The 19,659-nt window shown below is 42.7% G+C and overlaps 1 protein-coding gene across 2 annotated transcripts in view; it reads right to left on the bottom strand.

Annotated features, from left to right (window-relative positions):
- Positions 1-225: 225 nt before the first annotated feature.
- FRK (fyn related Src family tyrosine kinase) overlaps positions 226-19,659 on the bottom strand; it is a 97,926-nt gene continuing 78,492 nt past the window's right edge. The window contains exons 6-8 of one of the 2 annotated variants that reach the window (XM_025207054.1): positions 16,077-16,258; positions 13,352-13,517; positions 226-2,785 (exon numbers count right to left, since the gene is read on the bottom strand). In XM_025207054.1, coding sequence (XP_025062839.1) covers positions 2,700-2,785; positions 13,352-13,517; positions 16,077-16,258 — 434 coding nt within the window. In that variant the 3' untranslated portion in view covers positions 226-2,699. Of the gene's footprint in view, positions 2,786-9,025; positions 10,150-13,351; positions 13,518-16,076; positions 16,259-19,659 lie in introns of those variants that run through there. The other variant, XM_006026172.3, reaches the window with a different exon arrangement.

The raw sequence follows: 19,659 nt of genomic DNA, 5'->3' as shown, positions 1-19,659 counted from the left end.
CATCAGGAGGCGCTACTTCACGGTCAGGGCGGCTAGGGTCTGGAACCAGCTTCCAAGTGAGGTGGTGCAGGCTCCCACCCTGGGGGTTTTTAAGAGGAGGTTAGATGACCATCTTGCTGGGGTCGTTTGACCCCAGTACTCTTTCCTGTCATGGCAGGGGGTCGGACTAGATGATCTGCCCAGGTCCCTTCTGACCCTAGAAACTATGAAACTATGAAACTATAAATGAATGCTTAAAAATAAACATTAATATTATCCATTGAAAGTATTAAAAAAAATCAAATTCTGCCATGCCTAATTATATAGTACATAGGCATATAGACAGAATAGACATGTTCAGATGCTCTTTTCAAAGTAATGACCAAAAATAAATATATAATGCAATATTTTCTTGTTTTTCCTGAGAAGATAATGCCACAGACTTCTCCAGTGCCTCCTTCAGCATGAGTAGTGTTTTTCTGTCAGGCCTAAATTCTTATTCCCTCCTACCCACAAACAGACATAGACACTCTTAGCATTATGATACGATACTTTTTTATTTCTCCCTTTTCTTTTTATTTCTGCAAAACAAGCTTTACAATCATCATCAAGGGTCCTACTTTTTATTGTTGTTGCTGTTTAATAAACACTCTGTACCTCACTACAAAACTAAAGGTTCTGCTCTCTCAAGTGGAAGCTTAATCGTAATGTGATAATCTTAGCAAAGGACTATTAAACAATTTACCATCTTTACTTGATTTCAAGATGAATTTTTCTCCCATTCATCATGGAGAAAACAAAGCCTTGTCTTACAATCAGGTATCACACCTGGGAGCAGTAGCTGGGCAGGGATCAGAGCTGGGGCAGAGACAGCATCAGCACTGTGCCGATTCCTATTTCCCATGTCTGCTCCCTGCAGTCTCCAGCCACCTGGGCTCCCATGGCCACTGAGCTTCTGGCTCACTTCCAGAGATGGGCACTGGGTCTCTGCAGGTGTCCTGAGGCTCCTTTTGTGTGAAGGGACCATCACCTGGTCTACCTCCACAGTCAGGTCCACACCTTCTGCCTTCAGGTCCTCCAGAGGCTCCTTTATGGTGCCAGTAACCAAGTGACAAGGTGCCCAATAGGACATACATTCCTCCACCACCTTCAAGGGCTCCAGCAGCTATTCTACCTGGAAGGCATCCCCATACGAGGCCTTAACAGGCAGCTGGAGTTCTACCAGAACCTCCTCAGGGCCTGGAGGCTGGTCTCTGCCTGCAGGTCCCTACACATGGTTGTTCAGTGTGCAGATATCCTAGCCAAGCCCCTGCTGAAAAACCCTCAGTTGGTGGTGCCAACGACACAGATACCATGAGTGCACAAAAGGATTGGCCTGGCCAGCATCATCCATATCAGGGATGTCCTTGCTATCCCAGGCAGGGATGGGCAGATTCCTCTGCACTGGCTCTGCATGCAGAGCTGCCCACACTGTGTGTGTCCTGCTGCTTAGTACAGGAAGTCAAGGGCACCCTGTAGAATACTGCTATTGGCTACATCCAACAGGTCCTGGATAAGGGCAGTCCCTGTCCCCCAGTGTCCCCCCGGCTCCTGGAGCTCATCATGCCTGCTCCTCCCCCCTTAGCAGACCTCATGGTGCTCCCCACCACCATACCACTTCACCACCTTAGCAGGATGGGGGTTACCAAACCAGTCCACTTTCATATAGCTCATCACTGCCAGCTCTACACACACCAGAAGGGAAGCTTCAGGTACTGGATCTGGGTGCCTTCCTCATTCCCAGAGGAAGGCTCCTGGGGCTTCCCCCCCATGCTGTGTAGCCCTGGCAGGGAAGGCAGCCAGCTCCAGTGCATGGGGTTTCCCTGTGCATGCGTGGTGGGGAGCACCAGTGACAGAGACTGCCCAGTGGAGGCTGTGCCTCTCATGCTGTGCAGCACTGGCTGGAACTACATCCTGCTGGGCACCAGAGCCTGTGCCAACACAAGCACCCTGAGTGCCCTAGCCTGCTGCTGCTGTGCCATGGGGGGGGGGGGAGGAGGGGCACATGCCTCACCCTCCCTCACACCCAACAAATGCCACACACCCATACCCTTCCCCAACAACTCCCCACATATACACAACTCCCAACATACCCTATGCCCCCCACACACACAGCCATACCTCTCAAACCCCCCACTCCTATGCCCTACCAGACACACACACACACATATACACCCCACCATACACACACACACAACCAAACACCCCCACAATATGCAAGACCAAGAATGTATTTTTGAGTTATTATGGAATCCCCTCTATATATAGTACACAAACATGAATCATGAAAAAATATTTTTTGTAATAAAATTAAAATACGTTATTGTAGGTGCTTGGCCTTTACTGTATGATTTGTTTTTTTTTTCTGGTTCTAAGATGGCAAGCGCCCCTCTCCTTCAAGAAGGAGTATTTCTGGGGCGGGTCAAGAGGAAGGACTTCCAGGGGCGAAGGTCAGGAGCTAGGAGTGAGACTTCTAGTCCCAAGACGGTGACCGGGAGTGGGGCAACTGTCAAGGGGCAGCGCTAACCATGCAGCCCTTGACAGCTCATCAAAACTTGTTAAGTGGCCCTCTACCCAAAATAACTGCCCACCCTGCTGTAATTGAACATCTTTCAGAGACTGAACTGGGTAATGTATTCTTGCAGGTACATTCAACAGTTTTGTTGCTGAGCTCCAGAAGGCTATATATGTTTGCTTCCTGCAGGTACATATGAGTCTTTGATATTTTCTCCTTGGTTCTCTCCTTGGTTCTTGGTTCTTCTTGGCTCTTTGGATCAATATGAGACATGAAAAATTTTCTGCATGTTAATAAATTTGATACATTCCATAGTAAAACAGATTCAGTATAATGGATAGAGAAATAAGGAAGTAAAAGTTGGTAAAATAATTCTGTATTGTTCTATGGCATGTTTCTGCTGTGTACACAATATACTTTTGATACAACCGTGAACCGCAGAGTTCTATATGAGTTCAGCCTTCACTTGCATAAGGTAGTATCAGACCTTTAGAAATGTCCTATACATGTTCTAGAATACAGGTGAACTATGCAAAGACTTTTTGGCAAGAATCAGAAATAGTCTGAAGCCTCCATAATTATTAAGGTAATGGTGTTGCTTCATAGCTTTTTAAAGAATAGAGGGTTTAGCAGAATTGAGGATTCTTCTTATCTGACTTGAAACTTTTAAGCTTATGTCAAAACGATCTTCTGAAGGAGCACCTAAAATGATTTAGTTTTAAAAAATAACTGAATTACATAAATAAAACATTACATAAAGAGAGGTCTCAGTACAATTTATGTGATGTGAATTTTACAAGAGCTCATCTATTGTAGAAAAATTCAACTTATCTCTTCCTGATCCCTTGCTTCTATCTAAACATAGACATTTATGTCAGTTCAAAAAAATCTATTACTGCTTCTCATAACTGAATCCATTATTTTCCTTCCATGATCCATCAAGTAAAAACAAGTGCAATAGATTGTTTTGGCAGAACCTTGAATAGAATAGGCCTCGAGAATCAAGTGCAATAAGTTAAACTCGTTTCAGTGTGCCCTATAACTGGAAACCATAACCTTGGTGTTTAATTTAAACCAACCACAAAAGAGCTTTGACTATAATTGTTCTCTGTCATATCAATAGAATTATTATGAAATGGATTGGATTAAGGAAGCCATCTGATAGAAACATTTTAGCAACGACTGATATGGCACTACAGCCCAGCAAGTTTGAACTGTACCAAAGTCTGATCGCCACACAGGCTGATCAGCTACATGCTTATATTAAGAAAGAATGAAAAAAAATCTTCAATATTCTACATTGCTCTATATTTTCTCTGCTTTGTTTGGGGCTTGATTTTGCAGTAGAACCAAAATTAGAAATGGAGAAAAATTAGAATGTTGGTATTCTGTGACCATGATACCCAAGCCAAATAAAAATACATAAGGTACAAGGCTGCCAAGAAAAAACCCATTCATATGCAGGCACTTTCATCTTATTGCCAGTTCTTTGCCGTTCTTATGTTGAATCCCACCATCCTCCTTTGATTTTGACAGGACATTTTTATACGCTAAGAAACTATTCAACTTGAAGGAGAGTGACTGAGTCTGATGTTAAAGATACAGAACTTTCTAAATCTTTCTAAATGAATAGCTCTGGAAAAAAAATAAGAGTGTGAACATCCCCAAATTTTGCTGAAGCTTGACCTGAATCCAGATTCTACTTTGTGGTTTAAGATTCTACCTCCCAAAGAAGCAGTTAAAGGATGCAAGATGCCTGGTCCATATGACTTTGTGTAAGAAATGAATCCTCAGGCTTAAAAACAGTCTGAACTCAGTGTTCTACCTGATGGAAATCAAGACAACACAAAATCATTGTTGCTTATCATGTGGTGGATGTATAATCTATGCAGTACAACCCTCACCACATCAAGTTCAGATAGGTAGCTATTGTCACAACCCAGTGATTTTGGTGCCTCGGCACGATGGAATTTTCTTGCCACATGAGAGCCTCTTGCACAGCGAGGGTTTTTACTGCACAGAAGAACCTTGGTGCAAGAGAGTTCCCGCCAATTTGCAGGGTGCATTTCTTCTTTGCAGCACAGAAATGCACGGTGCAAAGAGTTCCCGCTATTCGAATGCAAATTTGTGTCCCGCTATTGGCTAGTTCTAAATTATTCCTACGTGGCGGCTAGTAATTGGCTTGCTAGCCGTTTAAAATTTCGTGTGACTTCTGCCCAAGTCGAAGAACTTTGAGCACGCTGCAGAGTGCCTCTAAAGAGATCTGACTTGTGGCTAGCTGATCGATAGACTGATTACCTATCGATCCTTCTTCCCGTCGCCGAGCGCAATCCCAGACGTACCCTTTTCCCGCCGGCTTAAATTGCGGACGGATTAACTGGCTTGGGCCTCGCTAGCTGGAACAACTCACATAGTTGTTCAGACGACCGGACCATCTGCGTCGCAACTACAAGCGGCGTAAGTAAAAGTTTTTGCAACCATTAAACCTTGTCTGCCTCTCCATTCACCAGCCCGCCCTAACGAACGAGCAATTTCTAAATCACCTCGAGTCGGCTCTGGCCGTCCGAGACAGCTATGTATTGTAGAATTCATAGTTCTGTTCTTTCAAGGTTATTGCACCATGCATGATGTCTCAGTTCCTGAACATCAGCTTTTTAAGTATGTACAATCTTGAAAACCTGCACAAATTTCTGTGTCCATATACCTTCAAAATCTTCTGTGTCAGTTAGTGCAGCTGGTGCACTACAATCTTTAGATGCCTAGGCAAATCACAGGTTTACAAAGTATTTAAACTACATTTAAATAAGACCACACAAAATAAATATTTCAAATAGATATTTTGAAAATAAAAGAATTGATTTGGCCCAGAAATATATAGCAGTTACATTCTCATTTTAGGAAAAAAATGAATTATGGTGTCAAAGAGAGATTTTATAGCATTCACTTTGAAGGGAGGAGGAAATAACTGATTTATAAATGCATACTTTACAATGTGTTGATACAGGAATATTTCCTACAGATAAATTCTCCGCTTTCCAACAAAATATAAAGCTATTCATTGAAACTGACTTTAAGTGAAGTAATTATGCATAGGAAAGAACTGCACCCACTTCAGCATAAAATGTACTGACCATTCTGATCTGATTTTGAATTTTTTGCTAATTTCTTGCTTTAGATTTTCTTCTGATTCAGTACTCCCCTTGCTACAGGGTACTCATGACCTTTCTGTCATAGTCAGTAATATTTACCTACTTTACATGCTATCTAAAATTCTGAGGTTCTTAAATGTACTTCTTGTTTTTAATCACACCAACCCTGTAAAGTTCTTGGCTACTTTCCCTTCTGATAAAGTGTCAAGGAAAACTGAACTTTTGTTTAAAATGTTTACAATTTTTTGAAGTGTGAAATCTTTTTCAAAATATAACCTGATCATCAAGACTGGCAACTCGTGGCAGTGATATTTTTCATAGAAAAATAATAGGTTATTCATAGTCTTGTTGTGCATGGCTAGTTTGGCAGACCTCTTCAACTCATGTTGTAAGGGCACCAGACCCAGTTTATGACTAGAGGATTGACACACAGGCTGATAGTTTTATGGTCATCATAAATTCCATCAGGCTGCTGGCCATTAACCAGTAACAGAGTTTGTTACTCTACTGAGAAGTCAGTGTAAGCTTTTGTTAAAAAGAGGGAAAGCATAACAGCATGAAACCATGCCTGGGACTCTTGAATTGAGTTCTATACCAACACTGAGTTTCACTGCATCTTTAACTAAATCATTTAACCTTTTCTTTCTTCTGTGGGAATGTAATACTTTTCAACATCACAAAGATGTTGTGGCAGTAAAGTAATTGAACTGTGGAGGACAGTGGAAGAAAATGCAGTGTATGTGCTAGCCAAGGAGGACAGAGAAATAAGAATACAGAAAGATACTGGACAGAAAAAAGAGAACAATAGGAGAGAAGAAACTTTATAATAAGTGGTTAGGTGAGGGATGGTTCTTAGTAGATGACAAATAATGGAGTGCATATGAAAGAAGAAAACCTGTTAATAAAAAGGAATAAGAAATAAGATAAAAAGTGGGTGGTGTGAAGGCATGAATGTGCTTGATGTGGGAGTAAAAGAAAAGGAAACAGAAGACAAGAAGCAAGAAGAGATGCAGATTAATAAATCCTTCCATTTATTTATGTAACTTTTGGACTTTCCTAGTAGAGTCAAAGAGAAAATAGTAGGACACCTTTTTGAGCCTAGACACTGTGTCACTGTAACAGGGACTCCTGGCCCTGTTACTAGAAAGTGGTACAGCCCCTGTCAGGGCAGAGTTTTTAGAGCACAGCCAGCTGGAAGAGCAGGGGTTAAAAACAGCCCTGTAGTCAGGTCAGCTGACTGGGGCATCACATGACTAGGAGAGGATTTAGGCCAGAGCTATATAAGCCCTGGGGTTGAGCCAGTGGGGGAACAGCCCTGAGAGTTGTGGAACAGGAAGAAAGCAGCTCTGCAGGCTGGGGAACAAGAAAGAGTGACCCAGAGACAGAAAGAGATGCTTGCATACAGCCTTCATTTTCTTCTTATGCTGTAGCCTAGGGGATTAATGTTCATGTTGCAATTTAAACCGGTGGTTTGGGGTAGATTATGAGGAGTGGTTTTCAGATGACCCAGTAACATCCCAGGGGTATGCGCTTCTCTTGAGCCCTGCTGGGACAGGTTCAAGGCAGAGCGAGGGCTGGGGCTGGGGCCCAGAAGCCATGCCTAGAGCAGTGGACCTGGGGTGTGGGATCAACCAAAGTAGAGGGGCAGAAGCAAGGAAGGCTAAAACCCCAACAAAAAGTCTCATTGGAGATTCAAAGTCTGCAAGGCATAGGACACGGTGTATAGGGAAGTATGGAGCCATGCCATTAGCCATTAAAGCAAGGGACCCACACCTCCAGGTGCTCCTTGAAGCAAGAACAAGCCTGGGAAGCTCGGCACACCTCCCCTTTATTACCATAAGGGACATCAAGACATGGCAGGAAAGTGAAAGAGAGACCATTCCCACAGTGAACAGGGAAAAAGGAGAATTTTGGTGGCCTCTAGGGACTTGCAACCATCCAGATGGTGCCCCTGTTACAGTCTCACTAACAGTTGAGACTATAGTATAGTTAGGTAAATAATAATTCACCAATAATGCATTCTGAAAGGAGGAAAAGCAAGCACTTCATTATCGTGTACATACAACCTTCAAGGTCTGGCACAATTCAGAGCACTGGCTGATCAGGAGAACTGTAAAACAATGCTTTAAATGTCAATAACTTAAAACTGGGCTGCATTTCTCCTGTAGCAAAACAAACAGCCCATAACCTCATTCCATGCTTTATGAAAGCAGGAAGATATACTTGAATATAAGGTAAGCATGCAATATAACCATTTTGCAGACTGCTGTAAAATTCTTAGGCTGATACTTGGCCTATGGCTATCAGATGAGTAAGCTCATCAGGAGGCACTTTGTTGCCTCCTTCCAAAATGTTAAGACCATACTCATTTAATTTAAAACAATCTTCACAACTTCATGTTTCTTTAAAATTTCATAGTTTCATAGTTTCTAGGGTCAGAAGGGACCTAAATAGATCAACAAGTCCAACCCACTGCCCAGGGCAGGAACGAGTGCTGGGATCATTATACCCCAGCCAGATATCTGTCCAACCTCCTCTTGAAGACCCCCAAAGTAGGGGAGAGCACCACCTCCCTTGGGAGCCCATTCCAGAGCCTGGCAGCTCTAACCATAAAGTAATGCCTCCTGATATCAAGCCTGAACCTGCTCTCAATCAATTTGTGGCCATTATTCCTTGTTATCCCAGGTGGTGCCTGGGGGAACAGAGCCTCACCTATTTTCTGCTGGTCCCCCCTGGTGAGTTTATAGACAGCCACCAGATCCCCTCTGAGCCTTCTCTTGTGAAGGCTGAATAGATTCAGGCCCTTCAGTCTATCTTCATAGGTCCTGGCCTGCTGTGCCCTGACAATGCGAGTGACCTTCCTCTGGACCCTCTCGATGCTGTCCACATCCCTCCTGAAGTGCAGCTCCCAGAACTGAATGCAGTACTCCAACTGTGGCCTGACCAGTTCCACATAGAGGGGAAGGATCACCTCCCTGGACCTGATAGTGATGCATACGTAGATGTACGACAAGATGCAGTTAGCCCTACTGACTGCTTCCTCACATTGGCAGCTCATGTCCATCCTGGAGTCAACAATGACTCCAAGATCCCTTTCTGCAACCGTGTTGTTGAGAAGGGTGTTCCCCAGCTTATAAGTATGTTGCAGGTTCTTTCTCCCTTTGATGCAGCACCTTACACTTGTCTGCATTGAATTCCATTCTATTCTCATCTGCTCACCTCTGTAACCTGTCTAGTTCTAGTTGGATCCTGTCCCTCCCCTCCAGTGTGCCCACTTCTCCCCACATCTTTGTGTCATCAGTGAATTTGGACAGCATGCTTTCCACGCCCACCTCCAAGTCACTGACAAAGATGTTGGATAGCACAGGCCCAAGGATCGAGCCCTGGGGAACTCCACTGCCCACATCTCTCCAGGTCAAAAACGACCCGTCCACCACCACTCTGTGGGTACAACCACCAAGCCAGTTTGCCGCCCATCTGACTGTGTAGGCATCAATGCATTTATGAATTAGAAAATGCCTGTATGCTCTTCAATGAACAATAAAAGTGTGTTGACTTTATAACATTGTATGACACAACATTAAGAATCTAATGATAATTGCAATTATTTTTATAAGAAAGGCATGATAGGTGCATGAAAATCCCATTTGCTTCTGCAAAATAAGAGATACTTTATTTCTGTTTCGTAATATCAGTTTCATTTGCCTTTACAGGAAAGTCATGTGCCTTCCAAGTCCAATCAAGATATGTACTGTGGATTTGCCATTATAATAGTCACAGATCATTTAAAAAAAAAAAAAAAAAAGATAGCTCAAAGCACAGGTCCTGCTGTGCAACATAGTAACCAAATTTCTTCATAAGAGCAAACCAATGGGATTCAACGATCAAGGGAATAACAAATGCCTACTGTAATAAGTAAACAGTAAAAAACTCTAATGCTTATTAAGCAACAACATTATGTCACTTGTTCATTCTTTTGATTTGTTATGTAAAAATAAAGGAAGATCATTTATTTTACAAAGCCCCAAAAGGCTCTTAGTTTCATTTTGCTTAATATTGCAAGATAATTCCTGGTATTCAAATATGAAGTGTTCCAGAGCATTAGCCCAGACTTGAAAATATATAACATTCTTGTTTCATCTAATAATTTAACTTCTCCTCCCTCATATTTGAAGGATAAATTGATTTCACTTATACTTTGTCATGTTCATTGAAGTAATCATTGCATTTTACTCAGTCTTTGCTAAAGAGTTCATTTTACAAAATCACTCGCATCAGTATAGGATGCAGAGTCCAGTTCAATATAATCCTCTAGTTGCCAGTGCAATGTTTCAAACGTGGGCCGTTCTTTAGGCTCTGCATTCCAGCACTTCTGCATAATGTTGTAAAGTTGTTGTGGGCAGTTGTTTGGCTTAGGGAGTCTATATCCTTCATCCAGTTTCTGGACTACCTGATATCCCATCAGACCTGCAATAATATTTTTAAAAGGTAGATAACATTTATTAGAATTTAGCTCCCTTTATGAATGCTTAACTTACATTCCACAAATCTCCTGCGGAAAGCCCCCAGCAGCAGTGGAACACAGGCAAAGACTTCCCTTTGCCCATGGGCTCTTTGTTGCCATCCCCTAGTCTCATGTAAAATGCATGAACGGGCCAGACAGTCTGGACTCTCTTCTTTCAGCAAAGTGCCCTCCCCACCACACCATAGACTCAAGCTCCATATTGCTTCTTGCTACTTCTAGTTCCAGGACTCTTGCATTCTTGGCTACTTAGTAGCCCAGCTTTACCAGGAACATAAAGAATGACCCAATTCAGTGACTGAATCTCTGAATCTGAATTGGATCAGGAGACCCATTAATCTCTCTGAGTCGAATCAGAAGCCTCCGATTTGATTTGGAGAGGTTTGCTGATTTGGACATAGACACAGCTTTATATGTTTTCTTCTACATACCACAAGGTACCAGGCAGCTCATGAATGTTGAGATGGTGGGATGGATGGAGCGTCCCACAGGAGCATGGGAGTCCCCAGCATGCTCAGCAGTGGCCCCGGAGGTGGACCAGAAGCACTTCCAGTCCACTTCTGGGTATGCCGCAGAGAGTCTGGGGGAGCCCCCCCTCCCCACCCCACAGCTCGGTAACTGTTGCCTCCTGGGTCTGGGGTGGCTGAGCCAGGAGGTGCAGGGGTGGTCCCCTGTGCACTCGGCGGCAGACCCAGAAGTAGACAGAAGTACTTCCAGCCCACTTCTGGCACTACCGCCGAGCACACGAGGCATGCCCCCCGCCCCACATTCCTGTGGGACATTCCATCCACCCCACCATCTCAGTATTCACAAGTTGTGCCTAGTACCTTGAGGTATGTAGAAAAAATATTTAAAGCTGTGTCTATGGCTGAATTGCTGATTCTCCAAATCAGAATTGAATCTTTAGATCCAGCCAAATCAAATTGGGACAGTGGTCCAAATCAGCTAATTGAATCTCTGTGCCCTGAATTGGGCTGAATCTGAATCGAATGCAGCCCACTTCACACACCCCTACTCTCTACTTTATAGCCCTCTGGTTAGGGCACTCTTTTGAAAAGTAAGAGATGTGGAGTCCCAGGAAGACCTAGAACCAAGGGGCATCTATACATGTTCTCTGGGGTGGAGTGGGGATGGGTGGGGAGGGGACACTTTAATTAGATTTATTAGCTAGAATAAAGAACTTGGCACAGGGTTTTCCATCTTCAGTTGTGAAAGTTTGCTCAGATTATGACCTCAGTAAGCATAAATGTGAGTGTGCTTTCAGGAAAGCAGAGAACAACCTGTAATTTAAATGCATTTTCATATTTTCATCAAGTCTGGTGTTTCCTTTACTACTTATTCCATAGAAAGAAACCCATTGACAACTAAAATAAACCTAGCAAACAGGCAGAGACTAGCATTCTGGAATCATCTGAAATAAAGGTCCTGTTGAGTAGAACAAGTTCCAGGCCTAGGTAGGTATAGAGTGGATGGTGAAAATAATTTTGTTGAAATCCCATTTTTCTTTTAATATGTCTATACTGCTTCTGCAGTGCTCTATGGAGTGCCACTTTCAAGCACACTCCTGCTCCCATAGAAATGAGAGGTTAATGGCACTGCCTGCTACTACTATTGAACACACCAGAGACAGAATGTAGGAGCAGCAGCAGGGACATCTGCTAGGTGGCTGCATCTCCTAATTTCTGGGTTTGATGCATGCAGAACAGGAGCAGGTGGATGGATCATGCAACACTTCCTGGGACAGGGTTGCCAGCTGTCTACATTTACAGACAGTTCATAAAAAACAAAGCTAAAAACATTTGTCCATAAAATCCATTAAAAAAAAAAGAAACCATGAGCTTGATTGAGGTGGATGCAAGTGTTGATAGACAGAGCAGTGCCACTGTGTCTAAGCAGGAGTGCAGATCAGTGCCCTGAAAGGAGCTCTCTGTCAGGGATCTGTGGCCCATGGGAGCCTGTGTAGTGTCCTCCTGCATCCCCAGCCATGTGCTGCCACTGTGTTCTAGCCATTGCCTGCCTGTAATGACTGCTCACCTTGAAAGTAAGCAGGACCATATGACCTCAGGCAGTCTGAGGCAGCAGGTTAAACAGAGAGAGGGCCATTCTGACTGGGAGGGAGCTGTAGGACCACGAGGAGAGTACAGACAGTGGCTGGAGTTTTGTGTCAGGATGCAGAGAGGAGCAGGGCTGGCAGGAGTGGGTGCAGGGTGTAGTTGGTACACCAGTGTATAGGGTGAGTAGGGGACCTTTGGGTGGAGGCAGCACTGTGTAAAATCATTGCTGCAGTCAAGTAAGATCTTACTTGAACCAAATTTACAAATTTAATGCTAAACCCCTGAATTTGAACCCAGTTGTAACTGCCATCTAGGGCCTAGCAGAAGGGTTACAGTTACATTATGTAAAATTATGCTAGCAAAAACATATGCCAGTGAAAAGTTTGCATATTGTCAGCTAAAAAACCCCAAAACTTGGGTTGGCAGCAACCCTACCCAGAAGTTCCACAGAGACAAGGCATGCAGACATATCCTTTGTCTCCTTTCTGGCTTCTGCTCTTCATTATGCTGTCCTCACCAAGGACAAAATGAGGGTGACAACTAAGCACTGTATTAGTACTTTGTGCCGGTCATAACTGCATTTCTCTGGATGCCACCTACAGGACTCGAGATGTAGACAATTCCAATATTGAAATGTTCTCTCTTTGTAATTAATGCTATTTTACCCTATGTGCTATTTGTCCTTCTCTTTTGTTGGCTCCCTCCTCTGTTTACCTGCTCAGTCAGAGCTACTGCAAAAAAAACTTTTATTTTCTTCAGTATCTTCTTCCTGTCAAATCTGTGCAGTACCCAACACTAGACTCTCCTGTTTACCCACATAGATGGGGAAGCATGGGTTTACATGCTGCTATGGCTTCATTACACTGATGGCCCAACCGGCTCAGGAGGCCACAAACTGCAGATGGATCCCAGGAAGGCAATTTATGGATAGCTGAAAATGATTCTGGAAGGCTTCTACCAGACCTGAGAAGGCCAACAGTTCTTAATATAGGTCTGACCCATTTATATATGGGTCACCAAGGCACTTCAGTTAAAATAATAACGAAACAAAATCAAGAAATCACTAAAAATTTTCTTTAAAAAAACCACTTACCAGGATATGGCATTTTTCCATATGTCATTATTTCAAATAGAAGTATTCCAAATGACCACACATCAGACTTGATGGTAAACTTACTGGAGCGGATTGCTTCAGGAGCAGTCCATTTCACTGGGAGTTTTGTTTCATGTTTAGCCTCATATATATTTTCATTTCCAACCTGTTATATACAAAGCAAACCCCAAGTTAGAATCTGGTTCAGCAAAACACTTAAGCATATGCTGAAATCAAGCATGTGATTAAACCCGCCTCTCTTCTAACAACCACTTGACTTCAATGGGATTATAGTCTTTTGCTGAATCCAGCCTTATAGCTGAAAATATATCTTTGTTCATCAGAAGCCTTTCAAAGCTATTTGTAATTTCCAGTGATAACACAATATTAGAATGGTTTGTGCTTAATTATGTCTTACTACTGTGAATTCTGAATCTGTCACAAATCATTTCAAAAGTCTATCAGAAGTGGCAGCAGAAACATCCTGCTGGCACTAGAAACCACATGGTACTATTGGCTTCATATCTGCTCTTCAGTAAATAAAGGCAGCAACTGCAAGAGCCAATGCATTTAGAAACCTTTCTTTCTGTGATTTATTGCTAGCATTGAAGGGCCATTGATGCTGGTAATTATCACTTCACCAGACGCCAGTACCAGAAAACAGATTCAGAGTCATTTAATATACAGGAAACCCTTGCTATTTGCGGGTTCGGCATTCGCGGTTTCAAATATTCAAAAATGCCAAACCCGCATTTTAAATACAATTTATGTACCTACAGGAGCTCCTCGGGAGCTCGTTGCTTGCCGCTGCTGCCGCCAGAGCCTTGCCGCCCCCCCCCATCCCCCCCAGCCTCCGGGGGCACTGCATTCATAAACTCAGTGCCTTCTTCACGGATTTTGCCATTCGCGGGAGATACAAGAATGTATTTCTCTTAAAGTCACACCTAATTAATTCATGTAAAAAGATGTCAGATATAAGAAAAACAAAGGAAACTTCTTTACCATATTTTCTCACATACAACACTTAACTTTTATCCAAAAATCAGTTATTGGAAATTGAGATATATGTTTTAAGTAAGGAAATATGGTAAAAGCAGCTTCTGCAGCCTGAGCTTCCGCTGGGGTAAAGCTAAAGTGATGTTATATATGCAGTATAGGGGGGTGAGCATGGAGGCTCCCTAACTGCTGGCTATAGACATTTTGTCTTTACATCAGCAGAGCTTCTGGATACAGAAGCTGCTACTGACTCACCAGGTGCCTCTATAGCAGAGTTGAGCCCTGGGTACAAGGGCAGAGGCCCCCAGTTGACGCCGCAGGTGCTGATGGCTGCCCACCCAGCTCAGCTTGAGAAAAAAGGAATGAGCAGTTTGGCTCATCTGGCAGTACCTGTGTCATCCTGCAGCAAGGGGGTTAACAAAGCAGCCACAGCATTTTCTACCCAGCTACTGCAGCTGCCTCTGGAAAAATATGTTACTTTACCACTATTTTCAAAGAACAGTCTTTATTTCTTCATTCACTGGTGGTTTCAAGGGCATCTCACCCATGGTTTAATCTCACTCAAAGTTTAACATGCAAATGTATGTACAAATTAAGCAAAATTTAAATGAATAAGATGAAGGATATCCACCACTGTTGAATATATTTTTGTCTTGCAGTAATGTTCTACACTATACTATTATGCCTTGTATTTAGGATTGCTATTTTAGTTTTCATACACAAACAAACTATGTTTTTATTATGCTAGTTAATCTATTTTTTTATGTTTTACTAGGACACAACTAGTTGCTGCCTGGAGGAATTTGCATGGGCCTAAATATTAGTCTGGAACCTGAATCAACACAAAATATTCTACAGACACTGTGTGTTCTCTGACAGCATTTTTTAAAGGTCCAACTTTAACAGGATACTTGAACAATTATCCTAACAGCCAAAAGAGAAAATACCATTGTAAATAGAGTTCATTTTCATAATGAATGTTAATTATTAAAATGGTTAAAAGATTCACAGTAGAGTCAAAATTGAGCAACAGCATTTTTAATATCAACTTGATGTTAAGTCAGCTCAGTGTGTTATACTGCGAATCTCAGTTTCAGCTTCTACAGGCCTGGTGCCTTGTATGGAAAACAACTGTCAAGAAAAGTTAGGTTTTTTCCCCATTCAAATCTTTAAAACAATGAAAATAAAAAACCGAAAACCTGGAAATTACTTCATGAAACCCATAAGATATAATAAACCAATTCTTTCAGATAGAATCCAATTTTTCACACAAGCAAGAAAACTCCTTTTAAACTGGAAAGCCATCCTTCCAATGCTTTTGTCCACAGTGACACCAAGTTCACCCTGTTACTATCTGCAATATTCTTAAACACCGAAAAAAAGCAAAGGTCAAGTGTCAAAGATGATCTAAGGGCTCACACAGTACCACTTTATAATTGTGGAGGGCTCAGTTATGACACCATCTACACACCCATAGAAGAAGTTAAGGAATGTAAAGCCAGATGCTGCCTGGATTTGGGAAAGAGCATGGAGAAGGAGGAACAGCTACTCTTGTCTCCTGCTTTCCCTGCCTGGCAGATGAATAGGAAATGAAGGGGCAACATCCTGGTTCCATTCCTGTCTCTACCTGCCACGCTTAGCCACTACAGCCAGGCTACTGCAGGAGAAGCAGCAAGCTGCTCCTCAGTACTTCATAAGAGAGCAAACAAACCAACCCATTCAGGCTCACCTTAAAAACTCTGGCAAGGCCAAAATCTGCCACTTTGTAAACATTGTGTTCCCCAACAAGGACATTCCTGGCTGCCAGATCCCGGTGGATATAGTTCTGGGATTCGAGGTAAGCCATTCCTGAGGCAACTTGAGCTGCCATATCTGTTTGTTGAGGCAGATGGATCTGTGAGCCTGCATCTTCTGTAGAAATGGAAAAGAATGTAGGATTACAGAAAATATGTATAGGTACCCTATGAATTCTCGAGTTATGTAAAAATCATGGTTGAACGGTAACATTGGCTCAAACTGTTCACTTGAACAGCAAACCCAGGCGTGACAAAGTACCATTCCAGCAGAAATGAATGAACATGTTCCGCAAATGAATTCCACAGTACTTAAAAAGCAGCCGCCATTTATCCTTTGGAAAGAAACTCTGATAGAAGAGCAAACAATAGCTTATTCAACACTTCATTTCAAAGTACATCTATGGTGATTGAGACACCTTTTAAATTATTACCCAGCTTCCTGTGGTAGAGCAACTATTTGTCTTTCCACAAGTACCTGACCGGGATAATGTTAGTGCACTTTTTGTATTTTTATAAGCAAACATTAATTGAGGGTAAGGTGAAGGGACACATGATTGGAAACTGGTCCCATCCACATGCTCTTGAACTATTTACAGCATTTGAAGGTTGGCAATATCCTGGAATACTGATCTGACACTCAGAGGCATGCAGTTCAAATAAGTAATAAAAAAATCCTTTGAACAAAGCAGTTTGGTTCAACATATGATATGAAAGAAAGACCTAATGCCTTGAATAACTAGCACCATAGCTACTAAGGCATATACAAAGAAAGGTCACCTGAGACTCAAATTAAGGCAATTGGTGGTCTGTTGTGATGGACGCACTCATGCTGGTAGACAGAAAAGTATTTACTTTTACATGTTCGTGTAGATTAACCCTGAAGAAGTTTAAAAATTGTTACGTATAGTCATTGCACGTTGTCAGTGAGATTTGACCCCAGGACTGAAAGTGCCAAAAGCATAAGACTATCACTTCAACACTCTAGGTGCTAGGGTGATACAGTCAATGCCCATTTGCAACAACATAAACTTTCACTGTTTACCAACAACAGCTCCCCTGGGAATATTTTCCTTTATCACATATCCAGATATTACTTAACATAACAATACAAGAGCAAGATAGCATTCAGGCACTGACATGTCACTACTAAGAGATGGCAAGTGTAATAAAAATAACAAAAAACTGTATAATATTTTGATTTTCTAATAACTTTCCAAAGTTGTCATCCAATAAGATTCTATTGCCCCTTTCACTTTTGGCTCTCTTCCGAGTGGAGATGGCAACTATCCTTCCTAACTGCATCTGTATTTCAGCAAAAACATTATCTGTGAAGGATAGCCTTTTGATGCTTCAAATTTCCAGTCTGTAGTAGCAATGAGCAGCACTGACTTGAATCACTTACCATTTCATATGACCTAATGTACAGAACCTTGCTGTTGCCCATGATGAAGAGTTCTAAGAATGATTATTTATCAATCTTCCCTGAAATCTCCAAGCCTGAAATTTTCTACGTGCATCCCTGTGTTCTTAACTGAATAGGTAAAAGGCTGAATTTTAATGATTACATTTGCCCTGCCTGTGCACATTTACTAAATCCTCTTTGAGGTTAAACTCATTGTCATGACAATTCAACACTAAGATTACTTACTTCTATTACTGAGGTTTCTCCTCCCCCACATATTTCTAATCGCACCCATAACCTTTACAAGAAAGAAAAGAAATTGTGCTACATGACAATTTATAACTTAATGATACACCATGAAAATCTGTCAGCAGGCTGTATAATAATATAACACTGTAAAATGCTGCATGTGTTTCCCTCAATTGGGATTGGGCCGGATGCTTGAGGGAGGTTGATGCCAAGACATGCCTTGGCCCTGGCCACAGTAGACCCTCCTGCCCCCAGCCCCAGTGGCCAGCATGGGGCTGTGCAACTGGTCAGGCATGCTCAGCCAATAGCCAGCTGTGCTCTCTTGGCAGAGGGGAGAGGGAAGTGGGTTCTCCCCCTCAACTTCAGCCCTCACATTGAGGCCCTCCCCCACAAATTGAGCCTTCATGTTCCCCAAAACCCTTGGATGCCCACAGTTTGGGTTTTCTCACAGCTGGCAGATGGGGTTAAGGGTTATTAATTAAATAAGGAGGTCCCACCAGCTGCCTGCTGGCTGCAGGCTCCCTGGTATCCCTGAGCTGGGTGCTGGTTCAGGAGGTTCATGCTAGCCCACGTGGTCCCCCCTGGCCCAGCCATCCCAGCCTCCCTCCAGGAGCTCGCTAGCCCTACTGACCAGTGTTAAGTCCTGTTGCCTGTCAAACTGCCTACTGGCTGTGGTCTCTCTGGTATCTCTGAGTTCTCATGCTCATTTGAGTGGCTTTTCCCAGCTTGCTACACTTAAGTTGTGGCATCCATATGCTAAGCTAGGCAGCCAGGTATCAGGACCCTGGGCCTAAGGGAAGCATGCTTTCCCTAATTCCAGGGTCTCATTGCAGTTAAGATGCTTAGGGTCTCATTGTATTTAAGTGCCTGAGAGTGGCTGCTCTCCATGGGTGCTGACTTATATAAAAAGTGTCATGAGTTAGAGAACTCCACCTGTCCCAAAAGTGCCCCCCTGACCCAACAGCCTGTTGGTTTGGGGTGGGAATCAAGATCAAAAGTTCCTCAAGACACTCCAAAGCAGAGCACTTTCAACTGATCCCTCATTAAATGAGTGTTAATTTTTCGCACAATCAACCACTTTTAAAGCACTCTGCAGCTGTGCACGTGTCACAGCATGGCTGTAGGACATGTTCAGGAGGTGGATCGCATTACAAATGTAACTTCTGTCTGCACCCAGTGTGGAGGCTTGGTGTAGGACAGGGGAGAGACCACTATTGGTTTGGAGGGTGGAGAGGAGTAGAGTGGCTAGGAGCTGTTAATCTTGGGCTTCTGGAAGACTGCAAATTGAAAGTTTTATCTCTGGGATGCTGACTAACAATACCCTGGAACAGCCTTGGCAAAATGGATCAAAGGTAAACCTCACCTGGAATGACAACTCTAAAAAATTTAGAGGGTACTTAGGATGGATTAACACCCTCTAAGGAGTGAATGCTCCTGTTTTAAGAGCTTTTATGATTGCATCACCCTAAATTAGAGTCAAGCAAATGATACCTACAGATGTACAGGAAGCAGGAGGATGCAAGTACTTTGGAACTACACAGTGATATCCTGAGAGTTATAAGGCCCTATCTTTGCTGTTCCCAGTTACACACCCTCATTCAGAAAAAAAACTGTAAATTCTAGCTTCAAGTTTGATAATATTAGGTTATTATAAAGAGGTCTTGAAAAAAAAATAGAGTTTGTTTACAGACATAAAAACCCCTGAAAACCAGTGCTTCAATTTAAACTTGGCATGCCCCTGTGCTGAGCACAGTACATGCCCAGAAGAAGCATCACATTAGTTGGACATGGCTCTCCCAACATTTATACAGATTGGGCACTTCAGTGGGTCTTATTTGGTACTTTTAGCCAATATTTGATTGAAT

The sequence above is a fragment of the Alligator sinensis genome, unplaced genomic scaffold, assembly GCF_000455745.1.
Source record: "Alligator sinensis unplaced genomic scaffold, ASM45574v1 scaffold38_1, whole genome shotgun sequence".
Lineage (NCBI taxonomy): Eukaryota > Metazoa > Chordata > Crocodylia > Alligatoridae > Alligator > Alligator sinensis.
This window is presented reverse-complemented; position numbering and strand designations above follow the sequence as displayed.